At 42.0% G+C, this 26,975-nt stretch overlaps 2 protein-coding genes across 8 annotated transcripts; both read left to right on the top strand.

Annotated features, from left to right (window-relative positions):
• The first annotated feature begins 104 nt into the window (after positions 1–104).
• On the top strand, positions 105–20,295 carry eif4g1a (eukaryotic translation initiation factor 4 gamma, 1a). Of its 6 annotated transcripts, none has more exons than XM_077723867.1 (33): positions 105–558; positions 2,869–2,991; positions 3,095–3,178; positions 3,846–3,878; positions 6,211–6,231; positions 6,746–6,922; positions 7,102–7,201; positions 8,593–8,703; positions 9,874–10,025; positions 10,397–10,489; positions 10,609–10,684; positions 10,762–11,568; positions 11,842–11,930; positions 12,086–12,266; positions 12,545–12,678; positions 12,955–13,074; positions 13,437–13,847; positions 14,323–14,469; positions 14,555–14,791; positions 15,323–15,427; positions 15,516–15,788; positions 15,892–15,997; positions 16,093–16,183; positions 16,284–16,606; positions 16,844–16,965; positions 17,044–17,219; positions 17,278–17,403; positions 17,666–17,747; positions 17,846–17,944; positions 18,344–18,481; positions 18,585–18,666; positions 18,741–18,878; positions 19,240–20,295. In XM_077723867.1, the coding sequence occupies exons 2-33, from the start codon at positions 2,917–2,919 to the stop codon at positions 19,419–19,421; spliced, it is 5,091 nt and encodes a 1,696-aa protein (XP_077579993.1). In that variant the 5' UTR covers positions 105–558; positions 2,869–2,916; the 3' UTR covers positions 19,422–20,295. The 6 variants fall into 6 exon arrangements, with proteins under 6 accessions (XP_077579993.1, XP_077579994.1, XP_077579997.1 ...); XM_077723868.1 differs by having other exon boundaries at positions 12,092–12,266; XM_077723871.1 differs by lacking the exon at positions 8,593–8,703.
• An 860-nt stretch (positions 20,296–21,155) lies between these two features.
• fam131aa (family with sequence similarity 131 member Aa) lies at positions 21,156–25,421 on the top strand. 2 transcript variants are annotated; one of them, XM_077725288.1, is made up of 5 exons: positions 21,156–21,382; positions 22,871–22,985; positions 23,563–23,739; positions 24,559–24,702; positions 24,820–25,421. In XM_077725288.1, the coding sequence occupies exons 2-5, from the start codon at positions 22,892–22,894 to the stop codon at positions 25,146–25,148; spliced, it is 744 nt and encodes a 247-aa protein (XP_077581414.1). In that variant the 5' UTR covers positions 21,156–21,382; positions 22,871–22,891; the 3' UTR covers positions 25,149–25,421. The 2 variants fall into 2 exon arrangements, with proteins under 2 accessions (XP_077581414.1, XP_077581415.1); XM_077725289.1 differs by lacking the exon at positions 21,156–21,382 and adding an exon at positions 22,571–22,726.
• The last annotated feature ends 1,554 nt before the right edge of the window (positions 25,422–26,975 follow it).

Consider the following 26,975-nt stretch of genomic DNA (forward strand, 5'->3'; position numbering starts at 1 on the left):
TGGAACCAATTGTACTCATTTGAAGCTGGTTGGCATGACTCCTCTGGCCTTGTCACGTGAGGCATCCATGGATTTACCCCGGAAGTGATAGAGGCGGCGCGGCGGCTAGGCGGCGCACGCACCCGGGCGGTACTGCACCGCGGCACCGGCTTCCTCGGCACGCAACATCGCGCACTATGGCGTCGCTCTGAGTCCTCTCACACGGCAGTTGTGTGTACACACTTAACCGGCAATCCGTCACCATCGGCGCCTTGATAATGGACCCCCGGTCCAGAGGCTTTTTTCGGGGCCATCGGAATCACCAATAGTACTCTGAAAGTACGAAATCGTTAGATTTTTCAGCACTGTCACACGCCTCTGGATTTAATCAAGTGACAGGAGTCGAGCCGGTTAGCCGCAACTAGCTCGCTAAGTCTATAGCCAAAGAAGGGCATCTTGTTTTTTGTTGGACTTGAAAAGAAAGCACCGGGGAGGGACGATATACCGAATTACGTAGAGGATCCGACGAGAGGGCGACTCCCGGGTTACAATCCAACCGCGCCTTCACACGTTATCCCGGTAAGAATTCCACCGGAGATAAAAATGTTAGCCTAGGCTTCATTTTGTCCATGTAGCCGCGTTGGAACAAGGCCCTGTGCCGGCTGTCAGCCCGCCCCGATTTTACAAGTAACACCAGCAAAGTGGAAAAATACTGGTTTGAAATTATCCCGATGTCTCGTGCGGATACTTGTTTGTAAAATCGCTGTCACCGTGAGGATGTTACTCCCATTCTAAGTGTGTCACGACCACCTTTAGCCGCATTATAACCACGGGCTTCTCGGTAATCTCGAGCAGGTTGCCACCCTTGAGTCCTCCACGCCATGTACTTTCGCTCTTTTCCTCCGCCAGTTTTGACGACTCAGCGCCGCTTTAATATTAGAAATTCTGATTAGGATAATATTTTTTAACATTGATTCGTCGTGTAGTGTGGCGATGTTTTATATCAAATGTTAATGAATATCGGATCATGGGTTCTCATGGAGCCGGCCGGGGCCTATGACTCAATCCACTTCACACACACGGTTGAGAAGCTAAAGCTGAATGCTAACATTGAGTCGCTTTAGTTTGACTCCTACTGAACTAAGATCGACGGCTGGAAAACAAATTGAAATTCCGGCAAATTTTTGTTGACATTTTATTCACAATAAATTTACAATTGACTGATTTTGATTATCTTATTTCGATAAACTATTGAACAGCTTGACCGGCCACGTCGCAGAACTGAAGCAAAATGTCTCTTGACAGTGGGACACGTATCATTAGCTAGAATCCTGGCTCCTCCGGTTTTTTTTTTACTGGAAATGTCGGCCTACTATTTGAAGCATCCCAGTTTCTTTTCATACTTAACCGTGATCTTTGTTAAACAATCATTTCGGTCGACGTCTTGAACCACCGGCTGGCCGTATGTTAACCGTCAGTTTCCCCTGAAAAGAGCATGGCGCTTGCTCATGCTAATGTCAGTGGACGTGTTGAGCAATTGATATCAAGATTGGAGAACACTTTCGGAAACTCGCTTCATGTTAGGATGTCATGGCCCAACTTAGTACACAAAGAACTGGTTATGAGTTTAGGGGATGTTATTTTCAAATGCAATTATGCGACACTGAAAATGAGCTTTGACCTCAGGTGTCCATTTTCTTCCACCCCCCTGCAGACCACTGGTGACATAACCCAGTTAACTACTGGGTGGATTAAAAAGAAAGTGTATCACTAAAGAGAATAACTCTCAAAAACTTTTTAAAATGAGATTTGGTAATCAGGTTTTGTTCTACGATCTCTGGGTGTCAAAGATGTTAAATAGGTTGAATTTTAATGCACTAACAGTTTAAGTATAAGTTGTCAACAAAGTCACTTTCAAAATGTTACAATAGTATTAGATGGGGTTTTAGCCAGTGGTTGCTGGTTCAAGTTATACTTCATAGTATTAACTTTCAAAAATGATTGACCTTTTTTTTCCGTCTTCAAAGAGGCAACTGCAACATTTCCAGATTGGCTGATGGATTGAAAATTATGCCCAAATTTTTAGGGCTCGATGTGATTAAAATATCACTCCCCTGGACATCATATTTAAAGTTGTTGTGTATGAAAACAGGTGGGACATTGACCTGATTGTAAAGGTCACTGCCTCTTTTGAAATGTAAGATTATCTTCATTTGCTTTTTGGAAATAGTGATATAAATGATATGCAGTTGTATTGAATGAGAACCACGTGTATGTAGGTTTGTGTAACACCATCTGAAAATTTTGAATAAAATGTAAGTTTTTAAATAAGTAGTTTTAGCAATCTAACATAAAAGATGGAACCAACTCATTTTCATGAGCCAGAAATATATTGATTTGTGTTTTCTTTAATATATCCAATTCACATAAGTGCAAAGAAAACAATATTTTCAGGACATTCTGATCCTGTGTATTGATTTGCAACATGTCTAACTGTATAGAGAATACATTTTCCCTTGTTTGGATTAGAATTTTTAACGGAACAGTTTATTGCCCACACCTGCGTAAAGGGTCTTTAAAACAGCAAAGAGTCAAAAACCTCAGGATAGCTTAAGGTGGAAATGCAACGATTCAATCATTTGCACAGATGACGAGAACGTGGGTACTTTGTGTGCCTATGGCACACAAAAGCCATGCAACTGAAAGTAAAGACTGGGGGTAGAAAGAGTGGTGACGTTATCATTTGTGAAACTGCAGACCACACCCTTTCTGTCAAATAGTGTTAATCTCCCTCTCTTTTTTTAAATGATAAATGAAGGTTGTCCTCTCATTCACTCAGAATCGTTACCTATATGTGTATATCATTCTTTTTCTTACCCTTCTCTAAAGGCTGGCAACACATCACCACACTAATGCAGAACCATAAAAGAACGTGAAATGAATAAACCACCACAGCCTATAACGGGACCGCCCTCTGTCCCAAACCCCGCCCCTTCCCCCGGATTGACGCAGGTAAGTGACATCAGCAAGTTTTGATGCTCATTGGAAAGATGCATTTTTTAATGCATTTTTCATACTTTCTCCCCTATGTTCTATTTTTTCTCTCTCTTTGAAGGCCACTTACGGACCTGGGCAACCTCAGTCTCTTGTTTTTGCCACACCTCCCCCACAAATGAACTCAGCACCTCAGCCAAGACAGGTATGCTTTTTTTAGGACAGATTTTTCTTTTTGTAAAAATTCCTGGCATTGTCATCATCAGTCACATCATGGGATATCTTTTCGATTTTCAACAAATAGCTTGAAATGGCACAAATAATGTCACTTATGCTGCAAAAACTTTTTATTAATAAAAGGACAAGGATACAAAACTGGAAAAAAATCTCAGAAATATGTAACCTACTGTTCCCCGTTAGCTTAATATACCTGTGGGATATTCCAAACAGGTTTCATGAGGGTTTGAACACAAAATTTTGTCTAGTGTATTAATTACATATTGATTGAACATGATTTGGAAATCATTTTATTAGATTAACTGTCCAAACTTCATTGGAGATTTGGGATGTATCATGTTTGACCTGTAGGCAATAAGAACCTCTTGTATATCTATATATTGGCTAATAACTACCACATTTTGATTTGATAATAAACGTCTTCATTCAGTTCCTATGGAAAGTTTCCATTTGGCAATATTTGCCAAATTGGTTAACACAAGTTCACATGAGGACTTAAAGGAAATGTTTCCCCTCCCTTTTGCAGTGTTACTTCTACTACCCCTCTTGAGCTAAACTTGTTTGTGTTTTGTGTCATTGCTTATTTCTCTGCCTGTGACTTTGACTTCTTTTCCTCTGTTCTGGTGTTCTCCCAGTTTGCCGCAGGGCCCCGTACGTTACACCAACAGGTACTAACATCACCCGCTCAGTTGCATCCCGCCTCCCCTCACTCCCCTTAGCGCAGTGCATGTTGTTCACGTCATAACCAAGAATGTTTTAGTGGAAACTTGAGACCTGTCCTTAGCTCCACTATCAATTAGTGAAGGAAAGAGGAAACCTTGATTGGTATAACCTGTTCATAGCCTGTCAGTCAGGTCTCATGTCCGGTTTTTGTAATGTTACATTCGAAACCTAATATTTGATATAGTAAGGGAAGGGGAACAATCAAAATTGATTATTAGTTTTATCCTTTTCTCCAAAAAATATCTTTGATTATCAATAAGAGCAGACTGATCGAGATGGGAACAGGCGATCAGAATTATTATTTTTTTTTTTTACATATATAAATACAATCACGTGCTTGTCGCATGTTCTACACTCACATGACTAGAATTTGGCTCTAGTAGCTCTTTGCTTTTTGGAAAATGTGTGCTCCACATTATTCAAATTGGAGCAGCAAACATCAATTTCCAGCGTTTCAAAGACCCAACGTGTGTCTGGGAATTTCCGAAGTATATCAGTGTACTCAACAGACTGTCGACACAATTTCCTGAGGAAACGGTTGAACATTTTGCACTTAAAATATCCAAACTTTTATGTGTCACGAGGAAATACTCAGGGTTGGCCCTCATTTCCATTTGATTGAATGTGTGGAAATTTTTGTTTTCCATTAATTCAATCCATGCCTACACATGAAAAAAAAAGATTTTTTCGAAAATAATCAAATTATCAGGATAAATGACACTAGTATATATTTTTAATGTAGGCAAAACCAACAGGTAGTAGAACAGGAAAATCTGACCAGGCAAGGTTTCTTGAAACAAATGCGCATTGTTGCCGAGCCTTACCTAATGCAGAAGATAATACACAATTTAAAAAAAAAGTTAAATGTTTTTTCGTCGTTTATTTCTATTTAAGAAATGTGTTCAATATTTTATAGATATGTAGAAATGTTCTCGAAATGCGCATTTCTAGTTGCAGTTAAAAAAAGATTCTCTGCTCCTTTTTAAATGTACTTAAATGCAATTATACTGGGCCGAAATTTGATTTAATAATTCCTTTCAGAATACTCAATAAAAGTTTATTTTGGGCTTCATGAGTTTGCCCAAGGGAAACTTATCAAGGCCAAAAGTTGAGAACATGTGGTAATTTCATACCTTCCATAACACTATCAGAGTGTCCACGTGAAAATTTTGGTCAACATTCAATGTTTTAGGCCCCATTTGCATGACTGAAAATCTCACCATAGTCATTAACACACTGTAGTTGTGTTCGCCATTTTCCTCCCCCGCTGGAATGTGCATACTAACATGAAAAGAGATCCTTCTAGACTTGCCAGGATGGCACTCGGCTCTAGATCTGTAGGAACTTGCATCCATATAGATGCCACTGTTAGTCTTAACTCTACTGGGCTTGACAATACAAGGACATTTTACACTGGGGACGCTGCAAGAACAATTTGCAAAGATTGTTTGGCTAATTCATCTTTCTTTCAAACGGTGGCGCAAATGTTCCACTGTACGCTCTAGTCTAGATGGCAAAGACTTGAGTGCAAGGCTTGTGCGGCAGCCGGTTGAACAGAAAAAAAAACACATTCGCTTGCTGTGATGCACTATTTTGGTGTAGTCTTTGCTATGAAACAATGACAAATGTACTTGTCTTGTCTGTCCTGCTAAATCTGGTCGTGGTGTGTTGTTTTGTATTCTATAACGAATACAATACAAGTCATTGATGGAGAGGCATTGAATACATGTGGAAAAATAGCCTTATCCAGCAGCAGGCGTTTGTGGATTCGATATGGGAGAACCAGTCGCCGATGGGACAATTGTGAATGAATGAATGAGAAGTGAAGTCGTTCATAGATAGTTATGCAATTAGGTTGGCGAGATTCCCAAGTTTTTCTCAGTTCAGCGTATAAAAAGAAAAAATATTACTACTTGTAGCCATTTCACACCGATAAGTATTGAAACACAAACTCCTATATATTGTATGTCGTCTCACAACTGCACTGCTGACTGACTACATGCTTCCATGAGTAGTACATCGTATTCAAACATTTGCGGTGTCGTTTGAAAGGTGATCGATAGTAATCCGTGTCGTGTGAACGCAAGTCGGTGGAGGGAAGTTTTTGCAAATTAGCTTGCAGTGTGTCCGTGTATGAAGAGCCACAGAATGCAGCCCGGCCTACTCGACCACTTACTCCACTGCATCTTGCAGTCTCGATCATTCACACACTGTCTCCATTTTCACGTTAATCTCACTCCCTCTCTTGCTTTCTGCTTGTGTGTTGTGCGGCTGAAGGGTGGATACAGAGCGCTACAGGTAACGCCGTTTCTCTCCCTGCAGCCTGTGCTGAAACCTCTGTACAGTGTACCCCCGTTTATCACGTTGGGATGTTCCAGACCCGCCGGCAATGTGTGTAAAAACACAGATTGTGGAAAGGTTTAACTCCTCATTTAATATGCGGGAAACATTTGTGATAAGTCGTTTATCGCAACCAATTTAGATTCCTGTTGTGTAAAACTGGTTCATTTAAAAAAAAAAAAAAAAAGAAGTATTCAAAAACTATTCAAAATTCAGACTTGCTTTGCTGTGGGTGGGCTGAGAACGACAAACAGTGATATGGCAGGGCAACACTGTACAATAATTGCGCCATGAACGATAGCATTTGTTGTGAATGTAAGCCATCCACTCCAGGTTAGGCGCGTATCTGTAAATTGGCTTACAAGCAGTAGTACATCAAGCAGGTTTATTATCATGAAATCAAGGAGTACAGTATTGCTTTTTTTATTTTAATATTTTATTTTTATCAATTTACCTCCCTTGCTATCTCCAGGGCTACTATTCAAACCGTCCAGCACTGGCCACCAGTGCGCCGAGGGTCCAAACGAGCAGCGGTCCTAGATCCGTTGGACCCACCCATGTCTATCCGGCGGGCTCCCAGATGATGATGATCCCCCAGCAGCAGCTCTCATTCGCCAGCTCGCCGCAGGGTTACTTCCTTCCTGGACAGGTTGGTTAAGTACTACATGCAAGTAGACATATATTTATTTTTTTAGGCTAGTATACTTGAAGCCATTCTTCTAGAGTACTTCAGTCTCCTACATTTGAGTGGTGGTTACTGATGGATGTTGTATATAAAGAACATTGTGATCCGAGTTGAATGTCCATGTGGTTTGTCTGCTTTTGCAGTACCGTGCCCCTTATATGCCACCTACTCAGCCGTATCCTGTGACTAGCGGTACTGCTGCCTACTATGCGGGAACCAGCCCTGCTGAATATCCTGGCTTTGGTAAGAAGACTTAATCCTTTTGAAAAGGGAGTCGCTCTCATCCTCGGTAATTCATAGTTGCCTGCAATGATGAAATAAGGTCTCATCTAAATCCGTTGCCATTCCAGCGTCATCGTATTGCTCACTGGGTTGGCTGCATTGGGAGGGCGGGTTGTTTTCTATATGGCTGGTTTGTTTTTTGAATGTGTTTTGGAGAGCAGAACGGTTGCATGTGTTGTGGCTTTTTGTTCTGCTTTGGCCTCTGTTCTTTCTTTCTGCAGTCTCAGCTCACACTACCTCATAGGTTCCATGAAATGCTTTGAGACCAGAGAGTTGTGCTTTTCTACTCAAGAAACATCACTCAAAAAATGGAGAAATGATTGGGAATTGAAATTTCAACAATAGTCAAAGATTACATATTTACCTAAGTATATCAAAGTTGTTGGTTACAAATTTATACTGCTTTTCTAAACTACATTAAAACACCAAGCCTAAAAAGAAATTTTACAAAGGGAAGACCTACTTAGGCACGCGCACTTTTTTTTGATACACTCTCCTGCTGATTCCAGCTTTTTTCCCCTCCGTTTAATTTTTATGTTTGGCAATTATCAAGGCGCTTCAATTCGTTGCTTATTTTCACCATTTAGTATTGGGCTCGCTCTCACTCTACGATGCCATCAATACAGGTAATCTTAATTTGATTTTGTCTCAACCCATAAATGGCCAAGTGTTACATGTTTCAGTACTTTTTGCACAGTTTTCTTTTCCAGACTATAATTTGCAGCAGAAGTCCAATCCGCGACACAATACCTTTCTTGCTGTAATTAGAATTTATGTTTAAACCACGCCATCCTCATAAAATAAACAGTTTCGACAACACCAAAACAAAATGACCCCTAACATTTTATCAACAATGCTTCAAATGGGCTGTTCTCATCAGCAGGCTGAAAAAAAGATACTGTCAGTAGTACAGAAAGGACTAGAAGGGTGCAAGTCCTCAAAAAATAAAATAACAAGAAAAACATTTGTTTGTTTTTCTGTTCAGCTCCTTAGAGAGAAAGTTAACTGCAAAAAGTACTCAGGAACTTAACGCTTCAGGGAAGTTTGCCTATTAATGCTATTAAGGCACATTTCCTCAAAATCCAATATCCCTGAAATGCAGACAAATGCCAAAACTCCCAACAATGAAGAAGTAAAAAATCCAAAAGAGAGAGGGGGGAAAAAGTCCAATACTGTCTTGTAAGAAAATTCATTTCATGGGACCCTTATATTACCCGGCTTCCTCTGAGTCCTCTCAATAACTCATTCTGCATCTGTCTCTTCCTGTCCTCTTTCCTTCTTCCTTCCTTCCCTTCCTCCCTCCCTCCCCTCTCCCGTCCCTCGCTCCTACTCCTTTTGCCGCGTTGGTTCAGAGCCCTCTCTTGCTGCGAGGGAGAGGCGGGGTGGCGGGGGGAGAGGCGGCGGCCGAGAGAACGGCCGTCTCTCTCTCCACGGTGCTCCTCTCACCTCCCAGCGCTACCCTGGTGAGTAGTGTGCGTGTATGAGTGAGTGAGTGTGTGTGTGCTTGCATCGCCCGGCTTCAGTGGCGCTACTTGTCTCTACTCTTGTCATTGTGTCCCACTTTTTAATGGACCTGCATGCGCACTGCCACTGTTCACAAGAAGGCATATGTTTGTTAAACTATACAAGTATGAATGCCAAATGAGGGGGCATTAGGTTTTGGGGGGGACAATTCAGCAGCAACCTAAAATGCATTCTAAACTTAACAGGTGATTTTAGGTGCAATTTTGTATGCAACTGTTTGTTTTGCTGTTCTGTGCCAATGAGCTGAATGGCAAAATACACAAGATGACCACAAATTGACCAATCTTAATTTTTTTCCCCATACGGTCAACTTTGGTACAGCAATGATGTCGATTATGATGTGTTGTTCTCGTGATGTCGAATGGTGAATAGGAATGTTCAAGTTCGACTACGGAATAATTGTTGAAGTTCTAAATTGTCTTGCAGTTGTTTACATTTCTCCAAGTAGTTGTGCTACCATCTTTGTTTGACTATTTTCTCATGTGCTTGTACACAATGAGATGTCCGAACCTTGCCCCATCTTTGCTTGGCTCATTTTATATCTGGCACTGATCTTTTGGGACATTGCAGGCAAAATGTTTAAAGTTATTTGTAAAAAATGAAATAGCAATTTGAACATTAAATATAATGTACTAGTAGTGTATTAAATCAAGTTTAAGTAGACCACTATTATTCAGGATTGTATTTTTGTTTAAAACAACGTCCCAACTTTATTGGAATTGTGCTTCTATAGAAAATCTCAAATAATTAAACTTAATTCTTTAGATTTGCTAAAAGGTGATAAAGGATACATTTCTCAGAATAATCATCCTTAGGATGCTAAACAGCTGTCTGGTTTTCGATAGCAGTTTCTTTACTCTTGATTGTTTGATTTCATGTCCAAATCTCATCCCATTTACCTCCAATTTTTCATTAGATTCCTTATGTTGTGGGCAGTGACTTCTATTCTGTCGTTAATTTTGGAATGTCACCATAGCCTTTAGTAAAGAACTGACACCCATAATGACCCCACAGTGTTCTGCCTAACTGTAATCTTAAAAACTTACACTATTTCTCATTTCATTTTGTTCAATCTTTTCTTTCTTTTTTTCTGAAATTCCACTTTGCAGCAGGAGCATACTATACGGGTCAGTCGCCATACACGCCGTCTGTCCAGTCTGCACCGGTCATGATCAACCCTCCCCAGCAACAGCAACCAGCACCCCCTCCCCAGCAACCGCCAGCGCCGCCACAAGGCCCACCAAAGAGGGAACGTAAACCGGTAGTGTGTCGCAACAAAAGAGCAGCGGACCTCTTTTCTGAGGTCACTAACTGAATGGAATGGACAAAGTGCATTGTTTGCTCAATGTGGAACATTCTCCGTTTACCTCCAAAATTGACTACAGTTGTGCAAAAATCTGGAAAATATATAGATTGAGCATGTATTTCCTAAATCCTTAAAAGGATATGGAAAACATTTGCAAAGAAAACTCAAGTTCCTTTTCAAAATGGCTTAAGGAAAGCATATGAATTATATATATTTTTTAACAATGGCAGTCATTTGCTATTGATCACTAGTGCCAGAATGTTTAGAACATTTCTATCAACGGAGTTTAGAAACCTTACCAATACTTTACCCTTTCTTAACAATAGATCACAATACGAGACCCTACTCGGGGTGGCCGAGATATCACAGAGGAAATCATGTCTGGCGGAAGGTCCACCTCTACACCAACTCCACCGCAGGTATGAATCAGTCATAATCACTGATTAGTCACAAAGTCATCGCAAATGTATATACCATTAATACTATATATGATTGGTTGGATTATTTTGAGCATTTCAATGGTCGATCTTAATTGTAGGCCAACATCACGGAAGGCGGATCTGCGCAGACTAATGGTGAGGTCATTCCACCTGCTACGGACCCAACAAGACGAGGTCGGTGGCCTTTTTGCAGATCTGAACAATGCGTAACAAATGTTTCACAATATTCTTGATTCCCCATACATATGTAGATGATAATGCAGAGCATGTTGCCAGTGTCGAGACCCCACCACCTCTATCAACCACAAGCCCTGAGTCCACGTTTGAGGCCACACCAGAAGTGGATATCGACACTGTGGCGGCTGAAGAATTGGAGTCCCCGGACCCTGTCCCGGCTCTCGAGGAACCCGTGCAAATGGTAGACGACCAGCCTGATCCCGCTCTCATCCCTCCTGCTGCGACGGCCTCCTCCTCCTCAACTGAGGTTGAAGTAGTGGACTCTCAGGTCAGCGACACGGTAGATGCTCCCGTAGGCCCATCGCCTCCGATGGCACAAGAGGAGAAAGCACAGGCGTCCCCAGATCCGTGCAAGAAGATGCCAGAAAAGCAACAAGTCGAGGAGGTGCAAGTGATGACAGAAAAGGAAGGGCCCACAGAAATTGCATTGGCAGAGCCTGTTGCTGAAGTTGCACAAGCAGTTAACCCCGTTCCTACAAAACCAGAGGAAATGCCTCCAAAAGTGATACCTGACCTGCCTCAGCTTTCAGTTGCGCCGCAAGAGCCCGAATCTCCTCTCCCCAATGGCCTCCCTCAGGACGTAGAAGAACTCGCTGAGGAAGACACTACACCCTGTGATCAGCCAGATATTTCTCAATCTCAGGAATCTACACCTGTGGCTAAAACTACAGTGCCAGTGGTGGAAGAATTGGAGGTCAAGGAGGCAGAGGTGGTGGCGGTGGAAGAGAAAAAGGAGGAAGTAGTCAAGGTGGCAAAAAGTGAGGACGTTTCACCTGCTCCCATCGCTGTCAGTTGTCCTGTTGAAGAATCCGCTATGCAAGGTAACACATTTTTTTATCATCTTATGTCTATTATTTCTGAAGGAGCAGTTTCATTTTTCTTTTTTAAGTTTCAGAGTGGTAGTTTTTGCTCCTCATTTTGTTTATATTTCCTTCACGTGACTAATACTTGCTAGTATTGCAGTCTTTAAATCTACCGGATTAAAACATATATAAGCAGTAGAAATACCCCCAAAAATAAAATTGTAACCCATTGAGGCAAAATGTAAAATCATGTTCAGAATTGTGGGTTAACATGATCTCCACCTCTTAAAGCTGCTACATCTGTGCCAAAGAAGAGGAGGAATATGAAGGAAATCAACAAAAAAGAGGCCATCGGCGACCTCCTCGATGCCTTCACAGAGGTTTGTAACCATAGAATGTAGAACAAAAAGATTCACAGCATCAAGAACAAAATTATGTCATAAATATTTTTGGGTATAGCTGTGATTCAAAAGATGGGAGTTTCGGGAAGATCCATTTAGGATTTTTTTTTTGTGTGTGGGGGGGTTCACCCCAGGAGCAGGTTGCCAAGCCAGCCCCGGAACCCTCAGTCACTCCAGCGGAACCAATTGTCGTGGCTCCAGCTGAACCTTCTCCTGAGGTCGTAGATGAGACCTGGGAAGAGAAAGAGGACAAGCAGAATGCAGAACCGGACACAAAATCAGAGTCCGCTGACAAGAAATATCAGTACAAGGAAGGTATGTAGGTTCATGACTTAACTATACAAGCAAAGGGTGGCGTTTTTGCTTAGAACAGTGATTACGAAGCGCTATACTGTGAATCCTTTTCATTCTCTCATATATATCTGCATTGTCAACTTGATATGATGCAACATCCCCACCTCTATCTATATTAAAAGATCAATAATGTTTTTGTTGTGTATATATCAATATATATCTTTTAATTTATTGAATTATTTTGCATTCCTTTCATTGTGGTGACAAGACAACATATTAAGTCTGTCTTTATCTCACAGAGCAATGGAAGCCTATAGACCCCGAAGAAAAGAAACGCTATGACCGAAAATTCCTCCTGGGCTTCCAGTTCATCAGTGCCAGCATGAACAAACCGGAAGGACTGCCTTCTATCGATGATGTGGTCCTGGACAAGGTGGGTGCATTCCAGTGAATCGGAACAAAACCAGGTGGAATATGCCTGAACAATTTAGGCCTAATCAATAAGCCAGACCCTCAATTTTTTTAGGTAATCAGGTTTAGTATTCAACATGGTCTATTGGCACATATTTTTCGAATGGCTTGTTAAATTTTATCAAGCCCTAATACATAGTTACGTCCCCCATGAACCTTGTTGTTGTGACAAAAGCAATCTCAAAAAAAATGTTTTTGTACTTGGAAGGAAGTAGGGAAATATACTGTTTTGTTTCAGGTAAACAAGACTCCACTGCGGCCGGCCGACCCAGGCCGATTGATGAATGTAAGGACAGATTTTACCCCTTCGTATGTGGAGAACATGGGCAGCAGATCAGTGGGAGGAATGCGTGGACCAGTAAGTCTTTTTAACGTTTTTTTAATTTAATTTTATTTATTTTAGCTAAACATTACAGGTATGATGCAAACAAAAACAAATGAAGCAGATGCATATTTTCAGATTTCTGTTTCCCTCTGTATAAGCAGACTGAATGCCGTAAACAAAATAGGACATTTTCAACTAATTGCTTCAATTTGATGTCAAACGAGGATTTTTTTTTTCTTAAATGGAACATAATCAATTGGTTTTTTTTCATAGCTAATTTAAATATCCCAACTTTTAAGGTGGGGGGGGGGTCTATCTGATTTCTAGTTCAATCAAAAATAATCAAACTACCAGTTAGGTGTGGTCATAATCTGGTATTTGCTCTACTTATTTAGGTCCCCGGGCCACGGCGATCCCAGCAGGGTCCGCGGAAGGAGCACCGCAAACTCATCACCAGCATGTCGCTCAGTGACGACGTGCAGCTAAACAAGGCAGAGAATGCCTGGAAGCCCTCGACGAGAAAAGCCCCCAAAGGCCGAGCCGACGAAGACGTGGCGGCCACTACAGCAAATGATGAAGACCTTACCCCCGAGCAAGTCGTGACGCAAGAAATCTTGAAGCGATTGCGCAGTATCCTCAACAAACTCACGCCGCAGAAGTTCCAGGATCTGATGAATCGGGTGAAGGAGCTGACCATAGACACGGAAGAGAGACTGAAAGGCGCCATTGACCTCATCTTCGAGAAAGCCATCTTGGAGCCCAGCTTTTCCGTAGCCTATGCCAACATGTGCCGCTGCCTTACTGGGGTAAGTTGAAAACGTACTTTGTCTTCTTGATTTCTCCTTTTCCTTCTCTCTATTGATTGCACTGTCAAACATCAAGTTAACTTGATGCACTAACTCAAAAATAGATTGGCCATTTATATCTCCATGGTGGAAAATTATTGTAAAGAGAAAAAAAACATTTTTTTTGTATATCAGCTATGGAGACATCTTCAATTCTGTTATTTCACCTGAAGAAATTTAAATAATCAAGTTATTCTCCAAATGTGATATAAGGAGCTACCCAGTCAAAATGGATGGGACATCTCTCGCCATCAATAACAGCAAAAGAGTTAATACTTAAAAAAATGAATAATTAAAAAGAATCAGGTGATGCCTGATCGCTTAATGGGATTGTAGCCATTGCTCCACTCTATGCACAATTGTCTTTATTTTAGCACATTAATTTTGCTCATTTAATGTAGATGTGGAAAGTCAATGACACTTCTTTTGTATTCAGTTGAAAGTCCCCACCACGGAAAAACCTGGATACAATGTGACCTTCCGCAAACTGCTGCTCAACCGCTGTCAGAAAGAGTTTGAGAAGGACCAAGACGATGACGAGTTCTTGGACAAAAAGCAAAAAGAGATGGAGGCTGCCAAAGAAGTAAGTAACTTTGACCACATCTTCTGCTTTTTCCTTCACCTCGCACGCAACCTTTGATCAACTTTGCACTCGGGGTACCTCGCAGGGCGAAGAGCGTGAGCGCATGCGCGTTGAGCTGGAGGAAGCCCGAGACAAGGCTAGGCGTCGCTCGCTGGGCAACATCAAGTTCATCGGCGAGCTCTTTAAGCTGAAGATGTTGACGGAAGCCATCATGCACGACTGTGTGTTGAAACTACTGAAGCATCATGATGAAGAGTCTTTGGAGTGTCTTTGCAGGCTTCTCTCCACTATTGGCAAAGACCTGGACTTTGAAAAAGCCAAGGTATGAAATCAATAGAATCATTGATGTTTATGGGTATGCCCTTCAAGTATGGACTATATTTTTTCTGCATTCAGAAATGCTATATATATATATATATATATATATATATATATATATATATATATATATATATATATATATATATATATATATATATATATATATATATATGTGTGTGTGTGTGTGTGTGTGTGTGTGTGTGTGTGTGTGTGTGTTTGTGTGTGTGTGTGTATGTATATTTAACATTATTGAAACTTATCATTAAGTGACAAATGAACTATAGAAGGCGAAGGAAATTATATTCTATTTAACTAACCTGAATTGACTATTGGAAAGGGTACTTTAAATAAAATAATTCTTTAAAATAACTTTAAATGAAAATACATTGATTGTAGATATTTCATTACATGGCTTAAATTAGACTTGTATAATTTAATCAGCGAAGAAAGGGTGATTCAAAATATAGAGGCACATAAATACGTCTTGTCAATAATTGCCATAATGCAAATGTTTATATTTTATCCCAACTAGCCTCGTATGGACCAGTATTTCACTCAAATGGAAAAGATCATCAATGAGAGAAAAACATCATCCCGAATCCGCTTCATGCTTCAAGATGTCTTGGACCTCAAAAAGGTAAACCTTCATTCAGTCCATTGGAGGGGAGGGGAGGGAGGCAATGGGGCTTCCCCCACTGTAACTGTGTCTTTAATCTTTGCTCCAGTGCAACTGGGTGCCCCGTAGAGGAGATCAGGGTCCTAAAACCATTGACCAGATCCACAAGGATGCAGAGATGGAAGAGCACAGGGAGCAAATCAAAGTCCAGCAGCAGCTCATGTCTAAAAAGGACACGGGAGGCAGGATGGGAGGAGGAATGGGCGGCCGAGGACCTCACTCATCGGGAGGGGGCCGAGGCAGCCAGCCCCAGGATGAGGGCTGGAACACGGTGCCCATCTCAAAGAGATTCTATGACTCTTCCCGACTCAAACTCTCTAAGGTACGGCCGGGGAGTCAATCTCCTGACCGTTTAGCGTCGTTGGGCTCTTTTTCTAGTCAGTGTTTTCAATCCCTCAACCCCATGTGATGTGAATTCTATTTAGCACGACAATCTGGACCTCAGCAATCAGCGGTTGGCTCCTTCTGGCAAAAGTTGGGGCAAAGGCAGTAGTGGAGGAATGGGTGTCAAAACTGCAACAGCAGACCAGGGTAAAAGTTCTTTTGTTCAATCTCATACTTTGGCTTCGATTGTCCAGTCTCTGTAAATTACAATTGTAATTATAATTGTCCTTCTTTTCTTTTAGACTCTCGCCCTACCACCAGCAACAACCGCTTTGGTGCCCTCCAGCAGTCCAGCTCCATATCCTCCGACTCTGATCGTAGAAGTTCTCAGAGGTTGGCAGTTTTCTGAGTTTTACATTGACATCATGTTCAGCTCCCTTCCAAAAGCCTTCAGCTCATCAATGCTTTTCACACACTACGTCCAAATCGGCAGGTCTAGCTCCAGCCGCGAACGAGGCGGCGATAGGGAGCGGGCGGATCGAGACCGTGAACGTTTCGACCGTGACGACCGGAGCAGCCGGACCCAAAACACCAAGCGGAGCTTTAGCAGAGAAACGGAGGAGCGCGGCGGGAGGGGTGGCGATAACCGGCCCTCTGCTGAGCCCATGCGGCGCGTGGCCAGCATGACGGACAGCCGCGACCGGGGTAGCAGAGATCGTGGCAGCAGAGATCGCAGCAGCAGAGACCGAGGAAGCAGAGATCGCAGCAGCAGAGACAGGGGAAGCCGAGACAGAGGTCCAAGCAAAGAGCTACCGGGTAAAAACATATCCCATACGTTTGAGATGCATGGCTACATGCATTTCATAAGGCCATGTACAAGTTGATACAATTTTGGGGTGTTTTTGACCTGCATGTCACAATTGATGTTCAAAACATTCTAAACAATTTGATAATTTCTAATTGAAAATGATAATGTTCATTTTGTGATTATATTTCAAAGCTGCCACAAACAAACGTTGATTCAAATGTTTTCATTTTTTCCCTCACTTGCAGCCAAGCGCGAGAGTGCCCCCGCACCTCCTCCTTCACTTCCCGAACCAGCAATGTCAGAAGAGGCGATGGAGAAGAAATCCACGGCCATCGTTGACGAGTTTCTCCACATCAACGATTTTAATGTACAAAAACCATTCAGAAAGGAGAAACTTGCACAGTGGCAACATCTCATAAATCCCCCTCCTCCTTCTCCACTCTAGGAGGCAATCCGGTGTGTGGAAGAGCTGAAAAGCAGCAGTGCGTTACTCTACGTGTTTGTGCGAAGGGGCATGGAGCAGACACTGGCACGCAGCAGCAAAGCGCGTGATCTCATTGGCACACTGCTGCCTAAACTCACCATGGCTGGAGCCTTGCCTATTCCGCAGTATTTCAAAGGGTGAGGCACCGCATATACGGGAATGAAGACAAGATCTGACTTGCTTGTGCTGTGGCAGGCTCTCACAGATCCTGGAGCTCGCTGAAGACATGGCAATAGACATTCCCCACATCTGGCTCTACTTGGCTGAAATCATTACCCCTACTCTCCTAGAGGGTAGCATCCCTATGGGGACACTCTTCAGGTGAGCTGAACTAAAATCAAAATGCATGCACAGAGTATTAAAAATATCCCCTCAAAACTAAAAAAAAATGACACTTCTGAGCACCGCCATTTTGTGATGTCTGTTATATTCACGCACATAGATCATTTTAGACTCAGTCACAGGTAGACAATCAGCATTCAATTCCTACCATGATAAAGGTGTTGTCGGTCCCTTTAAAAAGATGCTATTCCGTCCATCAAGTGTAAAGCATAAATCTTAATTGTGTCTTATTTGTCTCCAGGGAGATCTCAAAGCCTCTCCTACCACAGGGGAAGGCTGGTGTGCTACTGGTGCAAATCCTCCATTTGCTTTGCAAAGGAATGGTGCGTTAAGTGTTTTTATTGTGTGTGTGTATATATGTAGTATTGTGAAGAGGACATGTCACTGATTAGATGAGTTTTTCCTTCCGTCCCCGTGTTAGACTCAAAGTAAGGTCGGGGCCCTGTGGCAAGAGGCAGGTTTGAACTGGACCGACTTCCTGCCCAAGGATGATGACGTCAATAAGTTTGTCACTGACAAGGTGAAGTATTGTCCTGTCTGTGGGTATAGTTTTTTCATAAATGTGGAAGAATTTTTATTACTCCCAAATTACTCCCGAATAACATCTGAAGCATTACAGTGGTACTTCTACTTAGGATTTTTTTCAGTTTACATATTGCTTCTAGATATAAATTATTGTTTCAAGTTAGTTAACATCAAAAGTGTCATAGCAAATAAACATAACTTTCTACACGTCATGCAAGCCATGACCACTAGTTATACTCCTTCTAGCAACACCCACACTAGACAGCTATCCTCAACACAATTGACAGCTCAGGCCCACCCACACCCATCAGCCCTTGTGCCTACGAATGCAGTGTTCCTTCTCTGCTGTTTGTCACAAGCTCAATTGTAAGCTCTCTTGTTTTATCTCTATCAGAAAGTGGAGTTCACAACTGGAGAGGGTCAGTCCAAGGAGAACACCAAGAAAGCACTGAGCGGAAATGAGCTCAGGCAAGAATTGGAGCGCCTCCTCCGCGATGAGGCTAGCGACCAGCGCATCAAAGACTGGGTGGAGGTGTGCAGTCACATTCTTTATTATTATTATTATTTTTTAATTACCCCTTCAAGCTCTGTCATTTCATCCCCAACATGAATCTTTGTCCCTTTTTTGTCATCAGGCCAATCTGGATGTGCAGCAGAGGTCCTCCAACCAGTTTCTACGTGCGCTCATGACTGCCGTGTGCCAGTTGGCCATCACAGGTGAGACTTGCACGGACCAGATTTTCTTCCATTTGGAAAGTGGTGTCCTTTACAATGATCTCTGCCTTCCCCAGCTGACCCGCATAAGGTGGGTGCGCCGCTGATCCTTAGCCGAGTCTCCCTGCTGAAGCACTTCCTGAGCGACGAGCAGAAAGAGCTGGAGGGGCTGTACGCCTTGCAGGCCCTCATGGTGCAAATGGAGCATCCTGCGAGTGAGTGCCATTCTGCCACAGTATTTATTATTAATAATATATATGTATATACTATAACTTTTCATTACTAAATAGTTTAACCATTTAAAGAAAAAAATCATCTTAGGTGTCTAACATTTGGTGTGCAAGTATAGCTTATATGATCCAAATCAGTACACTTAATGTGAATGCAATTGTGATTAATGGTCATTTTAAAAAATGACCATTAATCACAATTTTTTTTCTTGTGTACGCTACATATAATTTGTGAAAGAATAATACAAATCCTAAATTAATGAACATATCAACAAAACCATTCAAATGAATGAAAATGGCACTAAAATCTCAGTTAACAATGTCCCTTTGAATGTTGGCTACGCAGACCTACTACGCACATTCTTCGACAAGCTGTACGACGCTGACGTCATCAGCGAGAGTGTCTTCAACAAGTGGGAGTCAAGCAAAGATCCTGCAGAGCAGAACGGCAAAGGCGTGGCCCTCAAGTCAGTCACCACCTTCTTCACTTGGTTGCGATCGCCCGAAGAGGAGTGCGATAAGGACTGAACGCCACTGTCCTCTGCCGGCGACTAGCAGCAGGAGGAGGAGGCGGCGATAGAGTTTCAAGGGACGATCTTGCCGGAAAGGCAGACTCAAAATCAAAAATCCTCAATGAGGATAAATATTTTTTTTCGTCTTCTTTTTGGAGTGATGGACTCTGTAAACAATCATTTTCCTCCTCCCCTTCCTCATTGTTCCCTAGCCAACAATCTGCTCTCCTCCACACAAACAACAACAAAAAAACTTGAAAAGTCCTTCAGCAGAATGCGAAAAAAAAAAAAAAGCCCCCGATCCCCCCCCATTTCCATAGGTGACCACACAATTTCGCCAGACCGATGAGCTGTTTTCTGGCAGATCTGTGGGGATGATTGTCACTTTTTTTCTTCCCGGGATTTTAAGAGGAAAGACGGACACGCGCGGCCGGTGTGATCTCAATGCTTCCTCGTCATTGCACCGACTGACTCTTGGTCTTTTGTTTTCCTTCCGCTGCAGAGGGACTTCTTCACCACCCAATCGCCAGTAAAACTTGAAATCTTCAGAAATTGACTTGATGAGTTATATAAAGTTAAAACAGAAAATATCCAGAAGCCTTTTTCTACATTAAGTGGGAAACTCCTTTCTGGAGCATTCTGTAAATATATACTAATTAATCTTTTCTTTTTTTTTTTTTTTTTTTTTTTTTTTTGTTGGTGGTTATTTTTCGAGATAATGCAGTTGTCCGGATGCAGAGAGGTGCTTTAGATAATCCTTTGATTATTAGTTTTATTGGAATTTTGTAAATATATTTTTTTGCTTTCTTTATTTAAGAAATGATGGCTTCTTTTGCATCGGAAACTGGAAAGACGAGGAACATTGCAAATAAAGGACTTATTAAGTTGCAGTGGTGTTTTTTTTCCTCCCAATTCAGTTTACTCAGGTATTTATTGATCATAGTTCTAAGTCTTATATATTGAAATAAAAGCCATTATTTTATAGGGAATTGACACTATTTTGGCCCACCAAATGTTAGTTTTCACGCTTTTGCAACCTTCCTCATTCTGCCACTCTACACATTATCACAATGCTAATGTAATTGAGTATAACACAATTTTAGTCATTTGAATACTTGTATAAATTATATAAATTTTATCTCCTTATTGACTAGTTCCCCACTATTAGATTGCCAATCCATTTGAATGGCAGGGTTTATTGTAATCATTCGTTTTTGTAATTCACAAGATTCTAAGAGTTTATTTTAATTTTCAAATAAAGATATGATTCTATTTTGGCATTTTTTCTTCTTCTTGCAGCTGCCTTAAAGCAATATTTCAAGGTCAAAGTATATTTCTTTAAGAAAATTGAAATCCAATAAAATTGCCACCCATCTAACTGAGATGGGCTCCTGCACCCCCTGCAATCCTAGTGAGGATGAAGCGGTTCAGAAAATGAGCTGGTTTTTTTTACTATACTCTTCAAGTTTTCATTTACAGAAAAAGTATTTGAATAAGGCCATCAAAATAACAAAAAAAATAAGTTTTTAAAGGAAAATAGGTGCAGTTACAAGTTTTCCATTAATTTAATTGCGCATATACAATTAAAATCACAAAACAGCACTTCTGTATGTCGCCTATTTACCGATTGCAGTGTGCAAATGTACTGTTGAACGCAGGCAAGAAATATGAAGAAAATAACAATGTGCGTGTACAAGAGGAAGGGAGGGGGTGGCTCCTTATGAAAGAAGGGGCAACGTGTGGTGGGGAGGGGGCCTGGGGACGTTGTTGCTTCGCCGCCGCCTTGATGACGCTGCTAGTCACATCGAGCGACATTTGGCCGGCCAAAGCATCTATGTCGCCGCGTCTTCCTTCTCCCGCAGCGGTAGAACGCCGACGCCAAAGCGGCTGAAGATGCTCCGTTCGACGACGGCGTGACATTCGGCAAGACATCCCTCTTGATCGGATTTGGTTTAAGATGAGCGATGTGATTTACAGGTAGGTAGGCGGTTCACGGAGACGCGGGGGTGGGGGGCAGGTGAACAAAAAGGGCTTTCTACATACAGGAAAGGAAGAAAAAAAGCCATCCATTCCCTCATCCACTCATCCCTTCTTGTTTTTGCCATCTAAGTGCATCGTTTGCAGGCCCCTGACGTCACGCGCGTGCGGTCAAAAATGCAGCCCTTGCGGTACTCGGAAGTCCAACTCACCGTAGACGTCGTCGAGACCATTGCAGTCATATTTGCGAGACGGTTCATTGACATACTTGTGCAACTGCCCACACCCTCCTACCATCGCTGCATTGTTATATAGATTCATGTGTCTATTTTTTTCTGCCTTCTGCGTAAAATCTAATATTGATTCACTAGATAATTATCAAGGGTGGCACGGTGTTTGAGTGGTTTGCAGTCGGTCTCACAGCCCTGGGGTTCCGGGTTCAAGTCTAAGTTGGTCCACCTGTGTAGAGTTTGCATGTTTGCCTGTGTGGGTTTTTTTCCAGGTGCTCTGCTTACCCCCCAAATTCCAATAACATGAATGTAAGGCTGATTGGACACTAAATTGCCACTAAGTATGGGTGTGAGTGTGCATGGTTGTCAGTCTTCTTGTGCCCTGCAATCGGCTGGTCACTGATTCAGGGTGTCCCCCGAGAGACAGATGGGATTGACTCCAGCATTCCCCGTGACCCTAATGAGGATAAAGTGGTTCAGAAAATGAGATGATGATCGTCTATATGTCCACCAATTAGTTGCCTCGTCCCTGCATACAATAAACATAAGTATATAAATGTATTTAAGAAAAGATCATTTGTAAATAGACTTAAGGATTAGTATGTTAAATGGTATCAAATTTAAATGCTTCTCTAAAGTTCTCTCAAGTTCACACTTAAGAACAGCTCTTGAGAAAAAGTTAAGGTATAGTTTCAACATTTAATTCATTTAATCTGCTCGTGTCCCACACTCATTCCACACTATGAGAATCGATGTAATAGATGATGCTTGAGTGGTCCTATTAGAAAATAAGTGTATACTTTGGAAAGTTTTGGCTTTGAATCCCAGCTCTTGAAATGCTCATATTTGCTTAGATATTTCTTCCAGTATTAAGTATTTCCCACCAGTTGTAGCAGCTACACGAAGTACAAACAGATTGGACGTCTATCGCTGACAATGGCAGCCAAAGAGTTAATAAGGATTATGAGTTTGTGGTAGGGGCTGAGCTGCTTACTACCACACCCACACCATATGTTTTGAACCTTACCGCCCTATACTCTGGCCTTAAGGGCAACCATTTGGTTGGCTTAGCAAGGAAATGTAGGGCACCGGTTACATTTGAAAACGCCTCTTGGTGAGTTGTTAGTTTGACCCGGACGACATGCGTACTGTGAGGTTGGGCTCCACAAATGGGGGAAAAAAGTGTGAAGAGGAGAACACAGAGTTTTTTTTTTTTCTTTAAAGCCACTTGCACTAACGACATGATGATGACCTGCAGGTGAAAGCCGAGGAGAGTGACATGATTCCAAAGTCAGGAAAATCTCCGGCGGACTCTCGGAAAAGCGTGGCGGGGATCCAAGAGTTTGCAGCACTCGCCAGATCTTCACTCAATGGTAAAAACAACTAACTTTTTTCCCTTATAGTTACAGAAATTTACATGTAGACCAATTAAAAAAATTTCAGTTTGAATATGCTCTGAAAATATTTACTGTGTTTATTTATGTGGAGTAAATTTTGAAGGTAATTTAGGAAAATAACATTTGATTCTAGCTGTCTCAATTATTTTGGAATCAGTAAGGACCCAAATGGAGGGAGGCAATCAAGGATGTGGAAGTGGGGTGCTCCAACAAAAGCTTTAATAACTAAGATAGGGTGTTCAGAAAATTACAAGAACTCAAATAACAAAACCAAACTTGACAGGAGCAATGTAGAACAACACAGTGTAAAGCAGGCGATCCAAAAAAGACTTGCAGCACACAGGGTTTAAATAGATATACATGGGTTGATTACAAAATACACAAACCTGATCACAGTAGTGAATGGATACCACAAGGGTATATTGCTGCCATCTGCTAGTTGTTGATCATCAATAAATTTGATTCCAAGTATGGGTCAATATGTTATTCAGTGTAACTTACTAATTAAAAACACTTGATTGGTACCTGAAACTGGTTTATAATGTGCATGTAGGTATCTCTCAAGCAGTGAGGGACCACGTGACCAAGCCCACCTCACTGGCCCAAGGCCGGGTGGCCCATCTCATCGAATGGAAAGGCTGGCCCAAACCTGTGGAACCCCCCCATGCCGCCCACTTCAGCTCCTACTGCCGCTTGAGTGAAGGCGAGAAGGAGGCACGCTTTGCTGCTGGTATGATTATTATCATTAGAATTCTCATTGTTAGTATTTCTACTGTTAAGAGTTAGGACCAATTATTATGAAAAAGATAAACTCAAACAATAATGCAAATTGTTCAAAAAACCCAAACCCTTAACCTAACCCTAAAAAAAATCTGAGTCACGAAACTAGTTGTGGAGCCAATTCATTTTATTTGTAGAGGTCCAATTGTATTGCGCTACCTTGAATGTTCAGTAAAGAACATGTAAAGAACTATGTGTTGTGTTTGTTTGCGCTCATGCACGTGCACTCTCTTACTAAGTCGGCTTTTGCGGCAGCATCATCTGGTACCTCTGACCTTCTGTCAAGATCCTAATCCCACCAAAGCCTTCGCGGAGTGCTGCGGTCGATCTCGGTGGTGAGCAGATGGCGGCTGTGCTTCCTCAGAGAAACACGTGTTGATTGGCTGTGACGCGTCCTTGTCCCTGTCTAGGAAAAAGCCTTTGGGCTCTTATCTCAAATCAAAACACTTGATGGAGTTCCAACAGTCCTTACTGAGTCAAGGCGCATATTTCTTATGGAAAAATGAAAAAACACAAAGAGCCGCCAGCAACTAATAGACTAGAATCTGTCAATTGGCTTCAAATAAGTTTGAAAGGATTTAAATTTGGAAGAAATTATTATGAACATGTCTCAATGTAGTTTAATAATTCATTTTATTGCTAATAAACCATCCAACCTATCATTGACCACAAGCATTCTTAGTCAAACATGTGGGGGTTCATTTAATAGTTTTTTTGCCAAATTGCCTAGTCCTCATCTATCAAGTCTTTTTTTTTTGCTCTGCGCAAGGTGTGGCCGAACAGTTTGCCATCGCGGAGGCCAAGCTGCGAGCGTGGGCATCGGTGGACGAAGATGACCTGGACGAGGACGACTCCAACGACGAGGAAGCCAAGATGGGCTCTCACGCCGACTTCACTCCTCAGAGTACAGCAGGTAACCCAAATATGTTCATTTCCATATCACCCTCCATTATTCTGACCAAAATCCACCTTTCCATGTCTTCCCATCACCCATCCTTGCAAGTTTTCTGACTATTCACTCCTCCCTCAGACTCCGCCACGTCCCATTTGGCATCTGGAGTTCTGGTCCGGTCTGAACGACTTTCTTCCCAAGCAGAAAACGGTGGCGACGGTGAGGTTTTTGTCCATCACAAACCCGAATTGAGGCCAAGCCGTTTCGATTCTTGCTACTCCACCTCGTACTCGGAATCGCCCGGCGAGGATGAAGAGGAAGAGGACGACGAGGTGTTCCACGAAGCTCGGCTCTGGAACACAGGCCGCTTCCCGTTGGACCGGGCCTCCTCTGGCGTAGTGTCCCTGGACGAGGAAGACCATGAGAAACAAGACCGGGGCCATGAGAGGAAAGAGTATTTAATGTGATGTGTCGTCTGTGTCTCTGATGACTTCATCTTGTTGCTTTTGCCTCGTGTCCTTCTTCTCGTCTGTGTTTGGGCCACCGGAGAATTGAGAAGCGAGTGGAACGCTGTCAATTTTGTACATTTTTTTTGGTGTCAGTGTCGCTATGGCGTTGTTTTTTCTATGGGATATTTTGTAGTGTTGTATTTTATCAGGGTTCATGCTGTGTCATGTGGATGTTGATACTGAATGTCCTTGCACATGTCAAAAATATAAAAGTTGACTTTTTCTGGGGAAGGATGTGTCTCCTCGTTTGTTTTCAGGTTAGCAAAGAAAGTAAAAACACAAACATAATATGTGATTTTTTTTCCATTTTAAAAAGAAAAATATTTTTGTATTAGAAAAGGAATATTAGTTACTGGACGGATCTTTAGTTCTCATTTAGACTAGTCCAAATAAATTGGTCATCTAACACCACCATTGGCACTAAAAACATGAGCATTCTCAGCCAGTCATCCCAGTTTAAATGAACTTGACCTCTAAAGTTGTTGTTACGGCTGGCAGCCTGGACACACACTATTGTGTTGGAGGTGTGTGCTTTCTTTTCTTTACAGGTACCTGCAGCTGTGGCTCCACCCCTGTGACAAAGCCCTGCCCAGGCCAACACAGCTGTGACTACTTCCCCAATCATCCCTCCTCCAATCAAGATTCACTTCCTGCCCTTATTTAAACCCTTTTCAGTTGCCCTTGATGCCTTGCTGACTTGCAGGCTTGTGAGTACGTTACTCCCTGTTATATTTTGTATGTTTTGACAAAGTTAATGATTTTGGGTTGCATAGGGGGACTTGAAATACGTTTAGACACCCCGGGGTATACATATAGTTTGTGCATTTAGACACATAGTTATTCCCCTGTCTAGACTTTATTACATCAGATTGACAGTGGCACTTCTCAATCTTATTTCCTGTATTTGGTGGGTGTTCATTTGGACATTTGTCTGGGAGGGGGTTTTACCGTGTTTATTTGAGGGTGCCACTTTAATATCTCGTGCTTCCCCTATGTTATCCCGTAGACCAGTTTTATGGACTTTATTGTAAATAAAATATAACTGAAGGCTACTTGCAGTGTTTGTCTGGACTCATCTTTGACCGAACCTGTCTGCTGTGATAGTTGCGACTCCCTGGTATATCTTACCCCAGGGGGAGTCGTAACAGTTGTCAAAAATAGAAAAGATAGAAATACTAGTCCGTTTTGAAGGATTCTACATCTCTAGCCAATGAGTGATACAGAAAAAAAATGAAGAAACAGACAAGATGCTTGTTTCTAAGGTGCTTTTTCTTGAAAGCAAAATCAGTGGCTCGTATACAAAAACAGATTCTATATCCTCTGAAAAATAACAATGGCTTGTTTGACTCCGAATACATCTCAGTTCTATTTACACTTGTGTGTGTGTGTGTGTTGTTGTTTCCGAAGCATGACCAGGCCGTATAAAGGGAATGGACTAAAGACTTATTGCTGAACTAGAAACGCTGCCAAACAGTTAACATGGAACATACTGTGCGTATTCTCTCACAGGCTGAGCACTAGGTTACATTCCACGATGCAAACAGAGGTATACGTACGTGGCACACGTTTACAGACACAGAAATGCTCGGATAACAAAAAAAATATGGCTCGAAAAAGTCCGAGCGGCTCACACTCGCATTCGTATTTGACACACAGACTCACAATTTGCTGGATTACAACATGTGTGCTTTTCCATTATACGTACACGGCATTCCACGGCAGGCTGGAGTAAATATGGATGTTCTTAGTCATATCCTATCATACAATATCACATAATAGTAGTGT

Source organism: Stigmatopora nigra, chromosome 9, assembly GCF_051989575.1.
Source record: "Stigmatopora nigra isolate UIUO_SnigA chromosome 9, RoL_Snig_1.1, whole genome shotgun sequence".
In the NCBI taxonomy this organism is placed as follows: Eukaryota; Metazoa; Chordata; class Actinopteri; order Syngnathiformes; family Syngnathidae; genus Stigmatopora; species Stigmatopora nigra.

Coding starts and splice junctions, on each gene's coding strand:
- eif4g1a (XM_077723867.1), top strand. CDS start 2,917: ATGAATAAACCACCACAGCCTATAACGGGACCGCCCTCTGTCCCAAAC. Junction 13,075..13,436: donor TGGGAGGAATGCGTGGACCA/GTAAGTCTTTTT, acceptor CTACTTATTTAG/GTCCCCGGGCCACGGCGATC. Junction 15,789..15,891: donor CCCGACTCAAACTCTCTAAG/GTACGGCCGGGG, acceptor AATTCTATTTAG/CACGACAATCTGGACCTCAG.
- fam131aa (XM_077725288.1), top strand. CDS start 22,892: ATGATTCCAAAGTCAGGAAAATCTCCGGCGGACTCTCGGAAAAGCGTG. Junction 22,986..23,562: donor CGCCAGATCTTCACTCAATG/GTAAAAACAACT, acceptor ATGTGCATGTAG/GTATCTCTCAAGCAGTGAGG. Junction 24,703..24,819: donor CACTCCTCAGAGTACAGCAG/GTAACCCAAATA, acceptor CTCCTCCCTCAG/ACTCCGCCACGTCCCATTTG.